This window comes from Cyprinus carpio, chromosome B20 (assembly GCF_018340385.1).
Source record: "Cyprinus carpio isolate SPL01 chromosome B20, ASM1834038v1, whole genome shotgun sequence".
Classification (NCBI taxonomy): domain Eukaryota; kingdom Metazoa; phylum Chordata; class Actinopteri; order Cypriniformes; family Cyprinidae; genus Cyprinus; species Cyprinus carpio.
Genome location: NC_056616.1, coordinates 18,639,288 through 18,658,271, shown reverse-complemented (window position 1 = coordinate 18,658,271; position 18,984 = coordinate 18,639,288). Strand labels below are relative to the sequence as shown.

The following is an 18,984-nucleotide window of genomic DNA, read 5'->3' as shown; positions in this document are numbered from 1 at the left end:
AAAGGGAATTGTAGTTCATTCGCTAGTTACTATCAACGTTCTCCTGGCGGCACAAATACAATGCAGAACTACAAATACCAATAGCCACAAAAAAAACATTGGTAACTGCAGGGGCCCCGCCACCACTTGTTTATCTCAAAAACCCTTATGATTAATGCAAAGCATTCACCAGATATTAATCTATATTATTCAAAGAAAATATGTGAGCTAATCTCTAAAAACAGAATAGCTTTGACTATGCCACATCTTACTGTTTTACAAGTATGAGTAATGCTCACTGATCTATATATGATCAGTGGTAATGCCCTATTCTTTGTTTCAAAGTTCCTCTGTATTATTATATGAAGGCATCCTCGATAAAAATAGAATTGAATGACAAGTACAATATGTTGTCAACATGACTATTAGAAATAACTAGAAGGATAAGTTTAAATCTGTGGTTTTATTTTTTTATTAAATAACCTAGACCTTGAGGTTGTGCCTGGGGCAGTAGATTTCCAGCATTGTCAACTCACTTTATTGCTGAAAGTATATAATCAATCAATCCATCTATCTATCTATCTATCTATCTATCTATCTATCTATCTATCTATCTATCTATCTTGTCTGAATATACATTGTAGAAGCTGTGGTCATTGTGTGCAGGCGGAACCACTGAGAGCGGTAAAGGAAGAGGGAAATTTGAAACTGGGCGGCGCTGTAGGCTACAGTTGTTAACAGGAGGATACTTTCAACTAATTCATCTGTACCTCGATGAATAGGCTGCATCATTTAGTCTTTTATGTGTAACGAAGATACTAATTCATAATGGATCACTTCAGAGATCAGGTATAGATGCCTTATGCTAAATATCTTCATTGCGGTTGTTATTATTCTTAGCGATGTTTACATTGCTGTATCACAGTCGTTAGCCTTATTAGCTTATTCACATTTTGTACGTAACGTTAGCAACCTAGAGAACAAGTTTTGGGTTCGTAAAACGTTTATTTAACCTAGAAAGTAGCTTTCTAGGTTTCTACACACAGCCATTTCATTAATTATCCAGCAAATGTTACGTTATCTTGACTTTAAAGTGTTACAATATCCTTTTATACAACAATGTGGCTAACTTGCTTTTTCGTTAGTGAGTTTTGCTGTTTTCTGACTGTATTGTATTGTATTATTTAACAGCAATTTTTTTTTCTGTTAGGACGATGACTCGGTATAACTGTATTATTATCGTTCGCTCATCCAAAGTGTTGGTTTTCGCCATAAAAAGGTATAATCTGTTAATTTTTGATTTCTGAATTACAGAGTCTAAATCTGGACTCTCCATCTAAACAGAGTTATGTTGGCAGTTTTTACCAACCTCCAGAGAAGCTGTCAAGAGCTCTGTACATGAACACAGCCACACATCCACAGGAAAGAAAGAGCTCAGGTGTGCCGGACATCAGCCCACAGCTTTATCAGACAGTACCTGATGCTGGAAGCAGAGGTGAATTGAGATATTAGATGCCGAGGACCATATTATGTAACCAAATATATAAAACCAAATGTAAATGTTTCCTGTGTTTGAACAGCAGTGATAGCAGCCCTTAAAACACTGCAGGAGAAGATGCGACGCTTGGAGCTGGAGAGAGTTCAGGCAGAGAGCAACGTCCAGCATTTCTCGAAGACTGTTCGACATCAGGCGGATGCTTCTGCACAGAGAGAACCGGATCACAACACACAAGAGAAACACTCTACACAGAGGAAAGGTAAAAGTGTTCCACAGCAGGTTTCAGTCTGTTTGAATAATAAATCAGAAAGTCCAGCACTGTATTAAATTAGTGTGTACAAAATTGTTTTTGTTTCTCCTCTTCCTTTCAGAGCTGGTTTCCAAGCTTCATTCCACGGAAACACGCTGCTCTCTGCTGGAAAAACAGCTCGACTACATGATGAAAATGGTGGAGTGCGCAGAGAGAGAGAGAATCACTCACACACACAGACAGGTGAGCAATCAGACAAAACCAAAAGAGATTGTGCACTACTTTCCAAGAGCTTAAACATTTTGTAAATTCTCATATGAAAAGATACAGCTTGTGTACAAACACAGCCTCTTTTAATCTCTCTCATTTTCTCCTTTTCTCTGTTCTGATTGGTTTTTAGGACTCCGTGTGTAGGGAAAGCACACACACAGACCCACAAATGCAGACACAGCTCAACAAATTGGAAAGACTGGAAAAGGAGTATCTTAAACTCACAAGAACACAGTCTATAGCTGAGGTACAAACATATGATATGCACATTGGCTATCCACCTGCTCTATATGCACTCAGGTAATTTGGGAGGAAAAAAATCTACATGGACACAGTTTTCTTTTTTCAATCTGTTGTGGTGTCTTTAATTTACAGAGGAAGATTGAGCTCTTAGAACAGAAACTTTTAGAGGAGCAACATGAACGCAAAATTGTGCAGGAGAAAGCAGAGGAGGTAGCAACAAAAAAAGAGGCAAAATTGCAAACATATTCTCAAAAAATCAACTTTCCCCAGAGAAAAAGTAACTTTTATTAAAAAGCCATTTTTAAAATTCATGCATTCATGCTGTCTCTTTGCTTTTCTTGGCATCAGTTGCAACGAGAGCTTGAAAACAATCTCCTCTCCTTTTCTGCTTTGACTCAACCTAAAGGCAAGAAAAAGAAGAAAGAAAAGGCCTCTTGCAAGGTAAAAAAAAATACTCTGCAGTAATGTATAATGAGCACAAGGTGGCAGTATATTGACAGAACAGAATACTACAGATGTATTCTGCAGTGAGTTGTGTTAATAATATTTTCTTCTTTCATGTTATGTCAGAAGCCCTCCTCGATGAAGGTGGAGGTGCCTCCCACTCCAAAGTCTAAACGCCTCCCGTTTGTGGCTGGAACAGTCAGTATGACCTCACCCCAACACATAACTTGATTAGAATTTACATTTATACATGGTTATTATTAAACAAAAGTGACAGTGAAGACATTTATGGTGTTACAAATGTTCTTTTTTTTTTTTCAAATATTTGTTTATTTATATTCTATTGATTCTATTCATCAAATAATCCTGAAAAAAGAAACAATTTCCACAAAAATATTAAGCAGCAACTGTGTATTCGGTATTTCTGATAATAATAAATGTTATCTTGAGCAGTTTTCTCTCTCTCTCTCAGTCGACCAGTCCCAGTCACTCAGTCAATGCCAATGTTCAGAGTGTTTTGCACCTGATGAAGCACAGAAACCCACAGCTGTGTGATAGAGTCAGTGCACTGCAGAAGTCAGTTTCTGAGAACCAGCAGGCCCAGCGCAGACCTCGGTCCTCCTCCAGCAAAGCAGCTTCCACACTGGGCAGCCTTTCTGATCTTCTGGTCACCCTTCAGGATGAACTGGGACAGATGAGCTTGTGAGTTACACTAGTCTTGACCATCAATACTAGTTTTTGTAATGCATTGACAGGGACAGTAGGATACAATGTGAACATTGTGTGTGACAGTGAACACCAGGAGCTTGTCAAGCAGATAGACGAGACCTCTAAACAAGAGCTTCGTGATGATCTGGAGCGAGAGCTGGACTGTCTTGTCAAGAGAATGGAGGAGAAAGCAGCTCAAATCTCCAAACTGCGCAAGCGTCAGCAAACAGTAAGTTCGCACTTTGTTACAGTTGAAGTTACACATTACAATATCAACAGTTTTTTTTAGTTTGTAATAGTATTTAAATAAAAACGTCCTACAGAAAACACTGATGTATATCAAGCTGTTTTTCCTGTAGGTTCAGAAACTCTCCCAGCCATCTTGTAGCCCCAGGCAAAAGCAGCAGAAGCATCATAGGGCTGCTAGTGTAGAGGGCAAAACCAGGGCACAGAGTGGGGTGCAACCACTGCCACCGTCCCCTGTCAAAGCCTCGGCCAGCACGGGACAGAAACAGAGCAGGAGCAGTCAAGAGTCCCCAAGGCTCCTCAGAGAGAGACAGAAACTTTGCTCTAGCCTCCGCAGACAGGACATTGCATGGGAGACGTAGTTACATTGTCCTGAAACACACATACGGGGCTTAGAAGAGTTATAGCACCTCAAGAGGACACTGGAATGATACCAAATGAAATTTGCCCTCAGAAGATCAGAAAACACTGAATCATTTGATTTCACTCCAAAAACCTACATAAGTCTGAATGACTTTGAGAATGAGATTTTTAATTGGTTGTTAATATTTTTTGTTTGAATAAGTTGTAAATAAAATATCTACATATATTTATAGTACAGACCAACTTGGCTTCTTATTTATCTGTAGTCTAAACTTTGGTCACTTTTCACCATCCAGTGGATAGAATTAAGTTCTGTCATACAGTTTTAACACATTTTACACAATCACTAAATAATGAAAAAAGGCCTGTTTGTAAGACTTTTTATTTATTTCTTCTATTCCAAGTGTGAGAAAGTAACACCAAGAACGGTAGTGATGGTGCTGAAAAACGTGAGGGGAAAAAAAAAAAGTGTTCTTGCAGCATCAGCTTTTGTGCGGCTGACACATTGTTTTCTACAGTTTAACAAAATGATCCCATTCTCCCACATACAACCTATCTACATACAACCACAAGTGATGACGGTCACCAGGTTTAAACTTTGAAAGACCACAAATATGAAAAAATATAAAAGAGAGGAGAGCAGATGACAAAAATGAACAAAAGCATTCTACATGTAACCAGGCAAAAAAGATGGACTGTTTTGTTCATACGGTCTTATTGGATTATGCTCTGTGACACAGTACAGATTAAATCAATATTGCATAAACTCATTTGAATACTGGAAGTACTGGCAAAAACACAATGTAATATCACTGATTCTTGGTGCTCACAATCCATGATTATGATTTTGGCATGTTAACCGGTTTTGACTGGTTGTTACAGTGCATCATGCAAAATGTCCTTGTATCCTTGTATTTATCTTAAATGATTCATGACCTTTATAGTCTTCTTTTCAGTAGTGTGGTATGAGGGAAAACATTGAATCTCAACACATGCACATCCTGTCAAGAGAAAAAATCTAGGCATTTGATGCAAAGTAAGCAAAAATAGAGCTGACCCTCAGGGTGAGCGCATATCCTGTTAGTTAAACATTACAGTGTGTGTGTTTAAGGACTGTTTTCTAGGACACAGTGACATTGAAATAGATTAAATATAGTCCAGGGATTAAAATACATTTTAATGAGAATGTAAACTTATTTCAAGGCTCTTTATTCTCAATAATAAGAGTTTCTCCACCTCTATATTCCTAGAGTATATATACAGTGGGGCTTGAAAGTTTGGGCACCCCTTGCAGAATCTGTGAAAATGTGAACAATTTTCAAAAAAATTAGAGAGATCATACTAAATGCATGTTATTTTTTTATTTAGTACTGTCCTGGGTAAGATATTGTACATAAAAGATGTTTACATTTAGTCCACAAGACAAAAAAAATGCTGAAATTATTAAAATAACCCCATTCAAAAGTTTGGGAACCCTTGGTTCTTAATACTGTGTGTGGTTACCTGGATGATCCACGACTGTCTTTCTGTTTTGTGATGGTTGTGCATGAGTCCCTTGTTTGTTCTGAACAGTTAAACTGAGAAATGTTCTTCAGAAAAATCTTTAAGGTCCTGCAGATTCTTCAGTTTTCCAGCATCTTTGCATATTTGAACCCTTTCCAGCAATGACTGTATGATTTTGAGATACATCTTTTCACACTGAGGACAATTGAGGCACTCAAACACAACTATTAAAAAAAGTCCAAACATTTATTGATGCTCCAGAAGGAAACAAGATGCATTAAGAGCTGGGGGTCGAAAACTTTTGGAATTTTGAAGATTAAGGTAAATTGTACTTAATTTGTGTTCCGGGAAACATACAAGTATCTTCTGTTGCTTACGAAGGGCAGAACTAAATGGAATAAAATATATATATTTCAACAAAATAAGAAAAATTTGGCCATCTTCATCATGTTCAAAAGTTTCCACCCCCCCAACTCTTAATGCATCTTTTTTCATAACTATATATGGTAACGTAAAGGTCTGAGTTACAAAGGTTTCTTAAAGAAAAAGACAACATAAAACAACACCCAAAAACTGTTTTACAATACTCAAACTTTAATGAATTAATCACATTTCCAACCTAATTGCAAATGCAGATCCGAAACGAGAGAAAACACAAGAACAAAAGAAAGAGTTCTAGAGAAATAAAACCACCATACTAGAGCATAAAACAATTAAGGCATACTTTCTGGACACAGACGCAACAGTAAGCATCTTCTAATTGACAAGAGTGAATGTGGGGCATGTACATGTTTATGTAAAGCAATAAAAAAAAAAAATGCACTACTAGACAACAGGCCAAAAGTAATTACAGTCATTTAAACAAACAAACAAAAAAAAAAACATTAATAATTCAGTTAAGTCTTAGCAATTAGATAACAAAATGGTGGCACAAGCAAGATGCTATACTCCATGTACCTCTCATTATACACTCACAACTTCAATAAACCAAAGCTTCACTCTAAAACATTCAAGTCCCTTTGAGTGCAAATCTTCATGACAATTATAATCTTCATCGTCTAATCTTAAATAATTAAGGCACTTCATCTTCAAAAGGTGCAGCAAGGAATGCAACACTAGCTCAGAGCGATGACAGAATATGGCATTGTTATAGATGTTTCTGTGGAAATCTGATGCACGCATTCACACAAACATAAAGGCATAAGAAATCAAGGCCACAGACTACTTGAAGTTAGGTTGAATTCTCTGAGCCGTTTACCTTCTCAAACATAAGCATCCTTCACTGAGCTCCGAATATGGAATTAAAACAGATAAAACAGTTCACCCGAAAATGTAGCATGTCCTTTACAGCCCTTTGCACGCACAGCTAAAATCCATTTGCAACTAAGTGGGATCTTTGGATGTAGCCTGACTCTAAACAGACAATACTGTGATGAGTTGTGTAATTGTGTTTTATGTTAATTATTGAAAAAGAATACACAATCGAAACACCGTGCAGTCTGAACTTTTCTTATGTAAACAGTGCTTTTAATTTGGCAAAGCTGAAGCAAAATGGCAAACAATAGGATTTCATTTCATCTGACTACACTTTGGGCACGATGAAGCTTGTGAAGCATTATAGCAGCTTTTCAGTGACTCATGCTAAAATAGACACCGTTGGCATTTAAGCACTGTGATAAGACAATGGACAAGCAATAAGAGTGGTTCAACAAAGAAAGTAAGGCCTTAATAGTCATCTTCTGAGAAACATGCTGGGAATGAAACACTTTGACATTAGGATGTCAACAAAGCAGCTGAAAACAAAAGCATGCACCAAACAAAAACAATTCATTTCTGCCATTACAAAATTTGCAACCCAAATAACGGCAAATCACTTCCCAAGCCAATGACATTCTGACTCACAGAGGAAGTTATTAGCTGCAAACTAATTAAGATTATTACATTTTAAATTTCATATCCCAGGAATGAAGGGGGAAAAAAATATACATGCCCTCAGCCTATAAACGTGCCAAAACACTACCCAGACAAATGATTTTATGAACAGAGTACCAAACTAAATACGCTCAGCAAGGCAGTAATAAGACGTAGTGTAGTTCAATTCTGCAGTTGAATCAAATCTACCCAGTAACTATATTTAAAAAAAATCAAACCCAAGCATTAAATTATGAGACTGACACAGCTCTATTCTAAGACTCCATCAAAATCTTCAGATAATTGTAGCAACAGAAAAACAAAATGACGTAATAAGCAAAATATATCCTAAATGCACTTTTCTAGGGCATATTTCAGTTCTCTTTATGGTATTTAACACAAAGGCTCCTAAAAAAAATATCAGGATCTACATACAAGCCTGTTTTAATTACCCTGAAGTATTACACCTCAGTTTAAGACATTTGAATTCCTTATATATAACGATATTAATTCAGTTCATGGTCAAAGAGATCTGATTATGTACAAATATCTATGTTTTTGAAAGGGAGTGCTAGAATCCGACCGATGTTTCTGCACTAGCAAAAAAATAAACCTCCAGAACTGAGAGAAAAGCTTTTAGGAACCATGACATATTATCCAACAAATTAATTCACTTTTAATTATCTACTCTGTATAATATAGCGATCAGTCCAGCCGGCAGACACTAGATCTACATCATTGAAACAAGCACGCATGCGTGTCTATAAACACACGGACATACAAGCAGACACACTTACACAGAGCCTGGCCTCGACGGAGGCCCAACACAAACGCATTCACACTTTTAAGGCTCACTTTTAAGGCAGCAAGCCACTGCCTCCACCTAAAGGCACTTTGACTCAACTGTCAATCATTCTGAATGGGATCATGGATCCTCCACTCTCATAGTGCCTGGTTCTATTCGCATGTCCAGCAAAATCGATTAATTCTAATGAAGACTCATTTCAGCTGTTAGTGGAATTGGATTGGCTGAGCTTCTATTGTTTCAAATCCACAAACTCCCAAAAGTATAACTTAAAGATGGCCGATATGCTGGCAAGTCCCCCAGAATGACAGGATGCCAACTATGGGTATATAATAAATCTCTGATATTACCCAGCACTCCACTGACACATTTGGGGGGAGAAAAAGGAGCGAGATGGCTCTTTTAACTAGTTTTAAGAAATGATGTTCTGTAGATGAACTGTAGATGGTTAACAGTGAGGGACTAAGCTGGGGAATGTAATTTATTGCAACATTTTGGCTCTCTTGGTTGGCACAATTAAGAGGAATGGGGGAAAAAAATACTATTTTTTAATATCACACCACACATGGACATATACCACCCAAAGGTTTATGTGAAGATTCAAAACAACTTTGAAATGAAGGGGAAAAACTTTGTTCATTCATTTGTCCAGTCTTGAACTATATAGATATTATTTCTGAACATGATGACGATGGTGATGAGTAAGGACTTGGTGGAATATTGAGAACCATCAGTCATGGCAACTATATAAAATACTGTTCTAGTAAAGTTACCTGAAATTAACACTGGAAGTTGGGAAGTATTGGGACAGGCATGATGAGAAGTTGCCCCCTCCTATGCCTTTGAGGGGAACCACCATGATATTGAGCAGACAAATAGCTGTGTTGTCATATATTGAAACATTTACGGACAGCTGTGGTTGTACACGAAACAGGACACGTTTCGTATACCCCACAATTCATATTTACTCTGTGTTGGGTGGATTTGTGTTAATGAACTCGAATGCTTGTGAGAGCTCTAACATTAACAAAACAAAGCTCAAAGTCACAGGAATTAAATGTCAAATATGAGGTTAAACATGGGGAATTACAAGAGTATTTAAGAATCTGTGAGTACAATGTGTCTGTCTCTCTTTTTTGGGTCGGAGTGTGGGTTTGTGGTGCCTCCAGGTGGACAGCGTGTTACAGGGTGTGGTAGTTGCGATCCTTGGATCTGCAGAACTTGTAAAGGAAAAAGATGACAGCTTGAAGGCCAAGGACTAACACAATTCCACCGATGAAACTGGCACCATCAAATGTGGATGATTTAGATGGAGAATGAGTAGGAGTAGGAGCAGGAGTAGGAGCACGAGTAGGAGCACGAGTAGGAGACGTAGACGTGACATCTGAGGAAAGGCAACATTTTCAGTGAAACTTAAAAGCATAAAGGAAGTGTTCATTCTATTAGAGAAAGCTGTACGTACTTGTGACGGTGCTGTTTTGAGTCGGAACAACTGCTGTGGTGGGGGCTGTTGTGGAAGCTAAACAGAAAAAAAAGTGCCGTTCAGAATAATTTTTCTACATCAGCAATAAACAGTAATGAAGCAGACGCATCAAATTGTATAGTCTGTTCTGTGTTATGAACGGATACAGGTACATTTTTATATGTTATGGCTCTTTATTTATATTTTATGGTTGATAAAATATTGGTGTTGGGCTTTGCAATTGGCTTTAAATTAAGCAGGTGTGCATGAATGTAAAAGAGATGAATCTGGATGGCTGTACCATTGATGGTAGCGTTTGTGGTGGGGCTCACTGATGGGATCGGGTTCAGCTCTGCAGTTCAGAGAAAATGCACATATTAAACCCACATCATCCCAACATACAATTGGCCATGCCATATTTGCAACTTGCAACTTTATTTTTTTTGCAGTTGATGAGTGTAAAAATGATCTTAAGATAGTAGGACAGAACGTACCTGTGCAGTTCACACTGTTGCAGCTGGCTGTTTGGTTCTCAGCACTGCTGTTAACACAAGATGCGTTCTGAGTACCTGAAATGTAGTGAAAACAAAACTATTTATACATCAATCTAAGGAGAGAGAGAAAACAACAACACAAGACCAAACAAAGTAATTGTGCATTTGAAATGTAAAAGAAAAAAAAAAAAAAGTAACTTGCTCAAATATTTTCTGAAATATGTCTTGTTCAAATAATATTTGCTGTACACCAGAGCTGGAGGGGGAAAAAATATCTGAAACAAGTTAATTAATATTAATAACCAGAAGCACATGGGGAGAAAGAAAAAAAACAAAAAAACACCATACTGAGTAACTGGTTTACTGGTCTTTAAAAATAAAATAAAATGCAAAGTGGCTTAAAAAAAACAAAAAAAAGGCAAAAATAAATAAATAAAATGAAATAAAAATAGTAATAAAATAGATTATAAAAATGTAGAAAGAACTATGTGATCGTATCAATTAATCAATCAACCTTACATACCATCAGATAAAGAATAAAAATCACAAACACTTCCTCGACTCATAAAAAGGTTAAGACACAGAAATAAGTGGATGAACTGACAGTATGTCATATTGACATAAGAAAGAGATAAAGAGAAAAAGGAGGAAACAAGGAAGATTTTCCAGAAACCTCTGTCACTATCAGCTGGTTTCCATTTAGAGTAACCTCCCGTTACACATGAATAGCATTGTGTGCTAATTCAACTGACAGCTCAGCGCAGAAATTCCTATTGATAGCAATAATTCAATTTTTATGCATTGTTTCGTAACCCACTTTACCGACAGTTATGTTTGTCATTGACTTAAGTTCATAAAGCCTTGAGTCACAACAGTCTAATTCACTAACTGTGCTTACACATGACATATGTGCTTAAATTCTTTTCAAAAAGAAAACATATACACCAATTAATTTATGCTTTAAATTACTTAGAAATTAAATACTTTACAATAATAGGGAAAAAGAGCAGAATGTAGAACTTCAAATCACAAAAAATAACTCAGTATCTATGGAATTGTTAATCGTTATAAAAAAAAAAAAATATTAAATACATTTTCATTAATCAAATAACTATGTTCTCAATGTTTGAGAAATAATGTAGTCCAGGCCATTATAAAAGATATTTGGCTGTTGCTACAACGTGTGTTGCTTTGTGACCTTCTCTTTCAATACATGTCCTGAACCGTGACAGGCTTTGAGTATTTTATGTCAAATGTAAACAGAGCCCCAAGAAAACATCTTAACAAGTGGGGCTAAACTACACATCCATGTATGGAAGTACATTGTGTTCTTTATGGCCTCAAAACAGCCAACACTGAGAAAGAAATGACACATGCTTTTGTGAAAGGTACAACTCTCATGTTGAAATTCCATACTATGACAACGTTAAGATGTTTTCAATTCCTTGCTGTCTGAATAAGTGCTTCACCTTGCAGAAATGCGTTCCACACTACTTCTTAGCCCTCAGTTTGTACAGACAGCAAAACAAATTCAGTTACCCAGTCTCAAGTAATGACTGAAGGGAAATGCATACATGTTCATTACTTTAAAAGGACTGAACAAGCACTCTAGAGCAATCAGATGAATGAATATGATGTCAACCGGCCTGCTTTTACCGGTTTTCACAGATTAGACCACAAAACCTGCCACTGAGATTCTATTCTTAAAAGAACAGAGAGAACATCTGTGCTTCTGTCTCAGTACACGTAAGCCTAAGTGAAGCACCACATACATTTCCTGGTTTCTTTATCAAAATAATAAAGAATAAGAGTACATGCATATGCATATATACATATACATACACACACACACACACACACACATATACATACATACATACACACACACACACACATATGTATATGTATGTGTATGTATATACATATATGTGTGTGTGTGTGTGTGTGTGTGTGTGTGTGTGTGTGTGTGTGTGTGTGTGTGTGTATGTATGTATGTATGTATGTATGTATGTATGTATGTATATATAAATATTTATTATTAAAATATTTATTTAATCCCCTGCTGATTTTGTAAGATTACCCACTTACAAAGAAATGAAGGGTCAGGTAATTTTTATGGTAGGTTTATTTTAACGTATAGAGACAGAAGAATATCAACCAAAATATCCAGAAAAAAAAAACACATTATATAAAGTTTAGAAATTGATTTGCATTTCAGTGAATGAAATAAAGTATTTGTTCCCCAAGCAAAAACATGACTTAGAACTTGGTGCAGAAACCCTTGTTGGCAAGCACAGAGGTAAGACGTTTTTTGTAGTTGGTCACCAGGTTTGCACACTTCTCAGGAGGGATTTTGATCCACTCTTTACAGATCCTCTCTGAATCCTATCTGAATGGCTGTCGTTTGGCAACTCAAAGTTTAAGCTCCCTCAGATTTTCTGAGGGTCATTGTCATGCTGGAAGACCCATTCATTACCCATCTTCAGTGTTCTGGCTGAGGGAAGGAGGTTCTCGTCCAAGATTTTACAGTACATGGCTCCGTTCATTTGCCTCTCAATGCAGTGAAGTCTTCCTGTACCCTTAGCAGAAAAACAGCCCCAAAGGATAATGTTTCCACCTCCGTGCTTGACTGTAGGGATGGTGATTTTGGGGTCATAGTCAGCATTTCTCTCCCTCCAAACATGGTGAGTCGAGTTAGTACCAAAGAGCTCAATTTTGGTCTCATCTGACCACAGCACTTTCTCCCAAACCTTCTCTGAATCATTTAGATGTTCTTTGGCAAACTTTAAACAGGCCTGTACATGTGCCTTCTTGAGCAGGGGGACCCTTAGGTGCGGCAGGATTTCAGTCCATTGCGGCGTAGTGTGTTACCAATGATTTTACTTGGTGACTGTTGTCCCAATTGCCTTAAGATAATTAACAAGCTTCTCCCAACAACAGTTGTTGTCTCTTTCTCACCAAGCTTCTTGCTGATGGTCTTGTAGCCCATTCAAGCCATGTGCAGACCTACAATTTTTTCTCTGACATCCTTTGACAGCTCTTTTGTCTTGCCCATGGTGATGGGAGAGGTTGGAATGGAAGATACAGATTGTGTGGACAGTTGTCTTTTATACGGGCTGACATTAGGAGTAACTTCTTAAAGTGACAGGACTAATCTGTGTTCGTATGGGCACATAACCAATCTGATTGGTAGGGGATCAAATACTTATTTCACTCACTGAAATGCAAATCAATTCCTAACCTTTATATAATGTGTTATTTCTGGATATTTTGGTTGATGTGTGTGTATATATGTGTGTGTGTGTATATATATATATGCATGTTTGGCCAAACAAGCCATGATTCATTCTGGCACTCTCACACACTTACATTCTCCTTACACATGCATACATTTCTACTCTTACACACACATACATACATTCTCCATTCACATACATATATTTCTACTCTCACACACAGATACAGTCTCCTTTAACATACACACATATATATAGAACGTATGTATGTCTGAAGAAAATATGTGTATGTAATAGAAGAATGTATGTATGTGTGAGAGAGAGTATAGTGGAAACGGAAGGCAGGTTAGAAAAAAATAAAAATAAATAAATAAATATTATCTTTGTGAAAAGGTTGATTGAGGACATGGGCTCAGCCTCAGTGGTGTTGCCAGATACACATATTATAAGCGTCTATGTTTTTTGTTTGTTTGTTTGTTTTTTTTCACTTAATTTAGGAAGTGAATAAAGTGGGAGTTTAAAAGTTAGGGACAGCAATATCTTTATATTATTTCCATAACTCAAGATTTGGACTCATTGCGGTTGATTTATTTAAAAAAAAAAAAAAGGTTTTCAATATCTGGCAACGCCAGTATAACTGACAGTAATCAAAAACGAGCTGGTTAAAAAACAGCGCGGGTAGGTTATTCCTGACAGTATGCAATTTGGTGACACAAACATAGTGATCATCATGATATATTATCTTTAAGACAGATGCACGTGAAGACGGACACAAAGAGGAGAAAATAGTCACGCAAGCAGAGAAAATACTGTACCAACCAGAACAAATTCATTGAAATACTGAAAGAAAACCATAATTATGGAATAAGGGTGGGGTGAATAAGGATGTATTTCTGAGGAGAACTGACAGTCTTAAAGGAGTGTCAAAAAGGCATTTTCTTTTTCCTCTTACTGTCGTTAAATACACATTAAAGGAGTGTTAATTAGCGCAGCGCTGCTTGCAGCAATAACTCAGGAATCGCTAGTGTTCTATAAGCGCCACCTGTCAGAGATTGAATTTGCATTTTCATCAGAATCAGAAAGAGCTTTATTGCCAAGTGTGTTTACACGCAGAAGGAATTCGTCTTGGTGTCAGGAGCTTCCAGTACAGAAAGTACAAACACAGTGCAGACATACATATAATTAAGGTAATAAAACTAATAATAATAAAGAGTAATAATAAAATTTTTGTTTTGTGCAGTTGCTTCATGTTGCATATATTTTTGGTTGTTTGTTTGTTTGTTCAAGGTTAGTTTGGCCAGTAACAGAGCAAAATAAATATTTAATAAATGTAAAAATAATAATAATAAAAGTAATAAGAACTAAATAAATTGGCAACGAGTATGGGAATCGGCTCATTTGATTGTAAAATAAATAAATAAAATCGGAATCGGTCATGAAAAATCCTTATCAGTGCATCCTTAACTGGAATAGAGTTAGACCTACTTGAAAAGCATGGTTCATTTCAGTTTTATCTTTCAACTAATATACCTATTTGTGCAAAATGGTTATTATTTATTACAATACAATGTTACAGTCAACAATGAAAACAATAAGTCTTATTTAATGATTTATTGATTGATTGATTGTGGCAAGGCCTGTGAAAATTTTGCCAGGGCAAGTAAAATATTTAAACCACTGGCCGAACCGGACCAGTAAAAAAACTTCCTTAGTGTTAAGCCCTGTCAATACGATCAAAATCAGTGTCTTACCACTTGTACACAGATGTGTAGAACACGTAGGTTACATAATGATATGTTAAAGTTAAAAACTTGTAAAAAATATGTACTTGAAAAGAAAACAGGATGACGCTGAATAGCATAACTGTAAAATAGTGAGGAAGAGCTGAGCAAGTCTTGCACATGTATTTCCTGGTCTGAGAGTGACTTCCTGCTTAAACAGAAATATAGTAGAAATATATGTACGTAAAAGGAGAATGCATGTGTGTGAAAGCAAAAAATGTACGTATGTGTAAGGAGAATGTATGTGTGTGAGAGAGTAGAAATGTATGTATGTAAAAGGAGAATGTATGTGTGAGAGTAAAAAATGTATGCATGTATGTAAAAGGAGAATGTAAGTGTGTGAGAGTAAAAATGTATGCATGTATGTAAAAGGAGAATGTAAGTGTGTGAGAGTAGAAATGTAGTAAGAGTGACAGAATATGTATGTGTGTGTGTGTGTGTGTGTGTTTAAAACATGTCTGAATCTGTGTGGCACAAATCTGTAAGAAAAGCACTACATACATATTCTAAACAGGTGTGAGATTTTGGTCAGAAGTTTACATACAGCATGCTATCAAGTTCTGATCAAGTTCTGAGATAAGGTTAGCAAACAGGTCTAATTGTAAATCTAATATCGAATGCAACTGATGTAGTGAAACGGTTAAATATTTGTTGCACAAACATCACACCTTCGAGGTCGTCTCACCTTCCTCTCCTACACCCACAAAGAGCCATATGTCAATTCACATGAGCGCATTTACAGCTCATGTCACAACATGTTGATTTAGCCTGAACATTGTTTTAAATAGGCCATGAAAATCATGATAGCTTTGTAGAAACACCCTCAAAACAGAATCAAAAAGTCCTGTCCTAAAAACTGATTACCAGCATTTACCCCATATTTTGTATCTAAACACAACACTATTCGCAAACCTATTTCTAATAATCTTAACACTTTGAAACATTTTTAACGTGATTATACTAGTCTGCACTACAGCAGGAAAGACCCAGATATTTCCAGTAAGATGTTTCATTGAATCAGTGTAAAACCGATCGCATCATCTCTGGGGAGCTGATAGCACAATGCTAACGCTACTGGCTTTGTTATAGGGGGAGGTGCGGTTACAGACACCCTACACCTGCTCAGGCCCGTCAGACCACTTCTCCTTACTGTCAAGCTCTCATACTTAGAGAAACAATACAGACTCTCTGAATATGGAGAATGACAGGGTGATGTTTAATTTAAGATCGAGAACAAAGCCTGTGAAACTGCAAAGGAAGTGGTTTATAACTGTATTGTGGTAGACAGTTTAATATAAATGATCTGCTCCACTAATAACCAGAGGACAGATTTCAAATGAAATAGAAAGTACGACACAAAAACAAATAACAAGCTTACATGCTAATTACAGTCTACCTCTTAAAACTTTTTTTTTTGGCCCTATAACCTAATGCATGTCAAGTCGCAAAACAATTTCATACATATTAAATTGTATATTGACAAGCAATTTTGCTGGGGTGCCGGGAGCAATTGGGGGTTTGGTGACTTGCCACATAATTTCTTTCTTTATTTCCTTTACTTATTTACCCACTGTCACTGCCATTTTGTCGTAATGACTGTGCAGAGTGTGCCGTCAAGCTGAGTGTGGGAATTGAGTGTGGAAGAAAGTATCGAGTTTGTAGGTATTGAAGGTGGAACAGCGTGCCACTTCCACCACCAACATTTCCTGCTGGTAGAATCGAACCCACAATCTTTGGGGTTACAAGTCAAACTCTCTAACCATTAGGCCACAACTGCCATGCATCAATCGCTCTTGTTGCAGTGCTCTTCTTCCTTAGGTTATGCTTCAGCTTCCGGTCTGCCGGTCTCAACCACCTGCAGAGAGTTCTGATAACACAGCTCTGATCTCGCTGCATCAGGGTATCGCACTCAGTTTTGACACCACGCTACACAGTCATACACCACCCTCATGGCTGCAATGGCCCGCTCCCTGCTCTTTAGGGTGAGTTTTTATAGTATGTGGTGCATTTCATGTATGGATTACCATACTTAACCTACAAGACACACTGTCACTTACGTCAGTAAAGTAAATAAATAAATTAAAAGTGACTACACAGAGCCAGAACAGGTTTTAATGTTCTGTTTAAAACTTATATGTTAAATTCACAGCCCTGTAAAGATGATTTTGCATCACATGTGGGACCCGGTAAGCCTTATTCATTTATTTTTTTTTTATATTTTGGATATTTGCTGTCTGACTTCAGTGCAGTGACTTTATGCTGGGCCAAAGTGAAAACCTTACATCTGATTTTTTGATGACCTAAACTCAAAATGACCTAAACAAAAAAACTCAAAATGGATAAACGTTTAAGATCACTGTGTTCTTAAAAAAACCAAATAAAATTAAATTTTATTTAAACAACATATGAAATATTTTCATTATTATTGTTCCCCCCATTCATTCCTGCTGTATTTTGAATTTTCCGTTCCGCTCCTTTCATGCAGAAATGGCCACTTACTTTCTGCTTACTTACTCTCCCATTTTTTTTTTTTCTGAGAGCCTCGAGCACCATAGCAACCAGTGTGGTGCGTTCATTAGTATGTTTACTCTCCCTGATTCATTTCACGTCATCCATTAGCAAAGAGGCATGGAGAAGGACTCCAGGGATAAAAGGGCAGTTACTTCAGGCTCCACACTGACCGAAGCCAGCATTAAGCAGCTGAATGAACCGCCAAAACACATAAACCCTGGTTTACAATGTTATCTATTATCTGTAGCTGTACCACATTACGCTTTAGACAGTTACAGGGATTGGTGTTTTGAACCAACAATGTGCAGACCCCCATGCTAATCATCTGAGATGATTTTGGTAGAAAATCCATATTATAATCTGGGAACAGGAAACTGAAGGTTAGCTTTTCATTTTCTCTTTATGTAAAGGGGAAACTACAACTGGATAGCAAACAAACTGGATATCAAACACCACTGAAGCAAAAACAAAAGCTATATATTCAAACAAAATAAAATAAAAATAAAATCACATGCTCTGGAAGGCCAAATCCATTTTACCATTATTGAGAAACGAGTACTATGCTAAAGCAGACAATTCACTGTGACTAAAGTCAGGTGAAGCATGTGTTGCATCATACCAAACAGATCAAAATGTTGGCTGGAAAAACACAGAAAAAAGCTTAACAGAAAAATTTTCAAGTGTGCTTTAGTAATTGCGCCTTGGCGCCCCATTTGATTGTTGTCATATGAGCTTTGAATTTGACATGGAGGAGGGACCTGACCTGAACACATCATCCACTGGCAGTGGAGTCACATTTTTCCACATGCTTTGACAAGATGTCAATGAAACCACAGTCCTTCCATCTGCAAAAAAACCACCCATTAAATAGGCATATCTTGCATTACCTAAAAAATATCCACTTGAGATTTCCATTAAGAATGTCATATTCAAGCAACAAACACATTGGCATTTTAATACAGGTTTTCTTGTGGTTGTCGACCTAGATTTGTTGCCAGAGTATGTGTCATTGTTAACTCTTCGCCTTTAAACCTAAAAACAAGGCACACTGAGTAACCACAAAAATATTAGCAAAACATTCTCCAAGGTCTCTAGCTGAAACACATCAGAGCCCATACCCCTTGATGGAAACCTCAAAATCTTTTCTGGCTACCGAATTGACACATTTAATCTTAAACTGTGTAGAAGAGGCGTAACAGAAAAACTGGCAATAGGACCAATGAGTCTGTGTGACCAAATGAACATGATCTGATTTCCTCTGGCACTCCGCACACAAACCA

At 37.0% G+C, this 18,984-nt stretch overlaps 2 protein-coding genes across 6 annotated transcripts; one reads left to right on the top strand and one right to left on the bottom strand.

Annotated features, from left to right (window-relative positions):
• The first annotated feature begins 623 nt into the window (after nt 1–623).
• Nucleotides 624–4,238, top strand: LOC109091963 (centrosomal protein of 57 kDa-like). 5 transcript variants are annotated; one of them, XM_042747398.1, is made up of 12 exons: nt 624–828; nt 1,190–1,258; nt 1,338–1,474; nt 1,560–1,736; nt 1,849–1,970; nt 2,128–2,244; nt 2,373–2,468; nt 2,589–2,681; nt 2,811–2,882; nt 3,157–3,386; nt 3,477–3,621; nt 3,752–4,238. In XM_042747398.1, exons 2-12 carry the CDS (start codon nt 1,194–1,196, stop codon nt 3,998–4,000), a joined length of 1,503 nt encoding a protein of 500 aa, XP_042603332.1. In that variant the 5' UTR covers nt 624–828; nt 1,190–1,193; the 3' UTR covers nt 4,001–4,238. The 5 variants fall into 5 exon arrangements, with proteins under 5 accessions (XP_042603332.1, XP_042603334.1, XP_042603335.1 ...); XM_042747401.1 differs by having other exon boundaries at nt 625–828; nt 1,324–1,474; XM_042747400.1 differs by lacking the exon at nt 1,190–1,258 and having other exon boundaries at nt 1,324–1,474.
• A 4,514-nt stretch (nt 4,239–8,752) lies between these two features.
• LOC109091960 (sialomucin core protein 24-like) lies at nt 8,753–18,505 on the bottom strand. Its single transcript, XM_042746258.1, has 5 exons — nt 18,468–18,505; nt 10,177–10,251; nt 9,984–10,034; nt 9,683–9,739; nt 8,753–9,604 (listed from the first exon to the last, which is right to left on the bottom strand). The coding sequence occupies exons 1-5, from the start codon at nt 18,478–18,480 to the stop codon at nt 9,402–9,404; spliced, it is 399 nt and encodes a 132-aa protein (XP_042602192.1). The 5' UTR covers nt 18,481–18,505; the 3' UTR covers nt 8,753–9,401.
• Nucleotides 18,506–18,984: the final 479 nt, after the last annotated feature.

Bases quoted from the DNA above. Each gene is read 5' to 3' on its own strand.
- LOC109091963 (XM_042747398.1), top strand. From the start codon at position 1,194: ATGACTCGGTATAACTGTATTATTATCGTTCGCTCATCCAAAGTGTTG. The intron at 1,737-1,848 runs GTAAAAGTGTTC...TCTTCCTTTCAG, and splicing joins ACACTCTACACAGAGGAAAG to AGCTGGTTTCCAAGCTTCAT. The intron at 3,387-3,476 runs GTGAGTTACACT...TGTGTGTGACAG, and splicing joins GAACTGGGACAGATGAGCTT to TGAACACCAGGAGCTTGTCA.
- LOC109091960 (XM_042746258.1), bottom strand. The intron at 10,035-10,176 runs GTACGTTCTGTC...TCTGAACTGCAG, and splicing joins CAACAGTGTGAACTGCACAG to AGCTGAACCCGATCCCATCA. The intron at 9,740-9,983 runs GTACAGCCATCC...TTTTCTGTTTAG, and splicing joins CACAAACGCTACCATCAATG to CTTCCACAACAGCCCCCACC.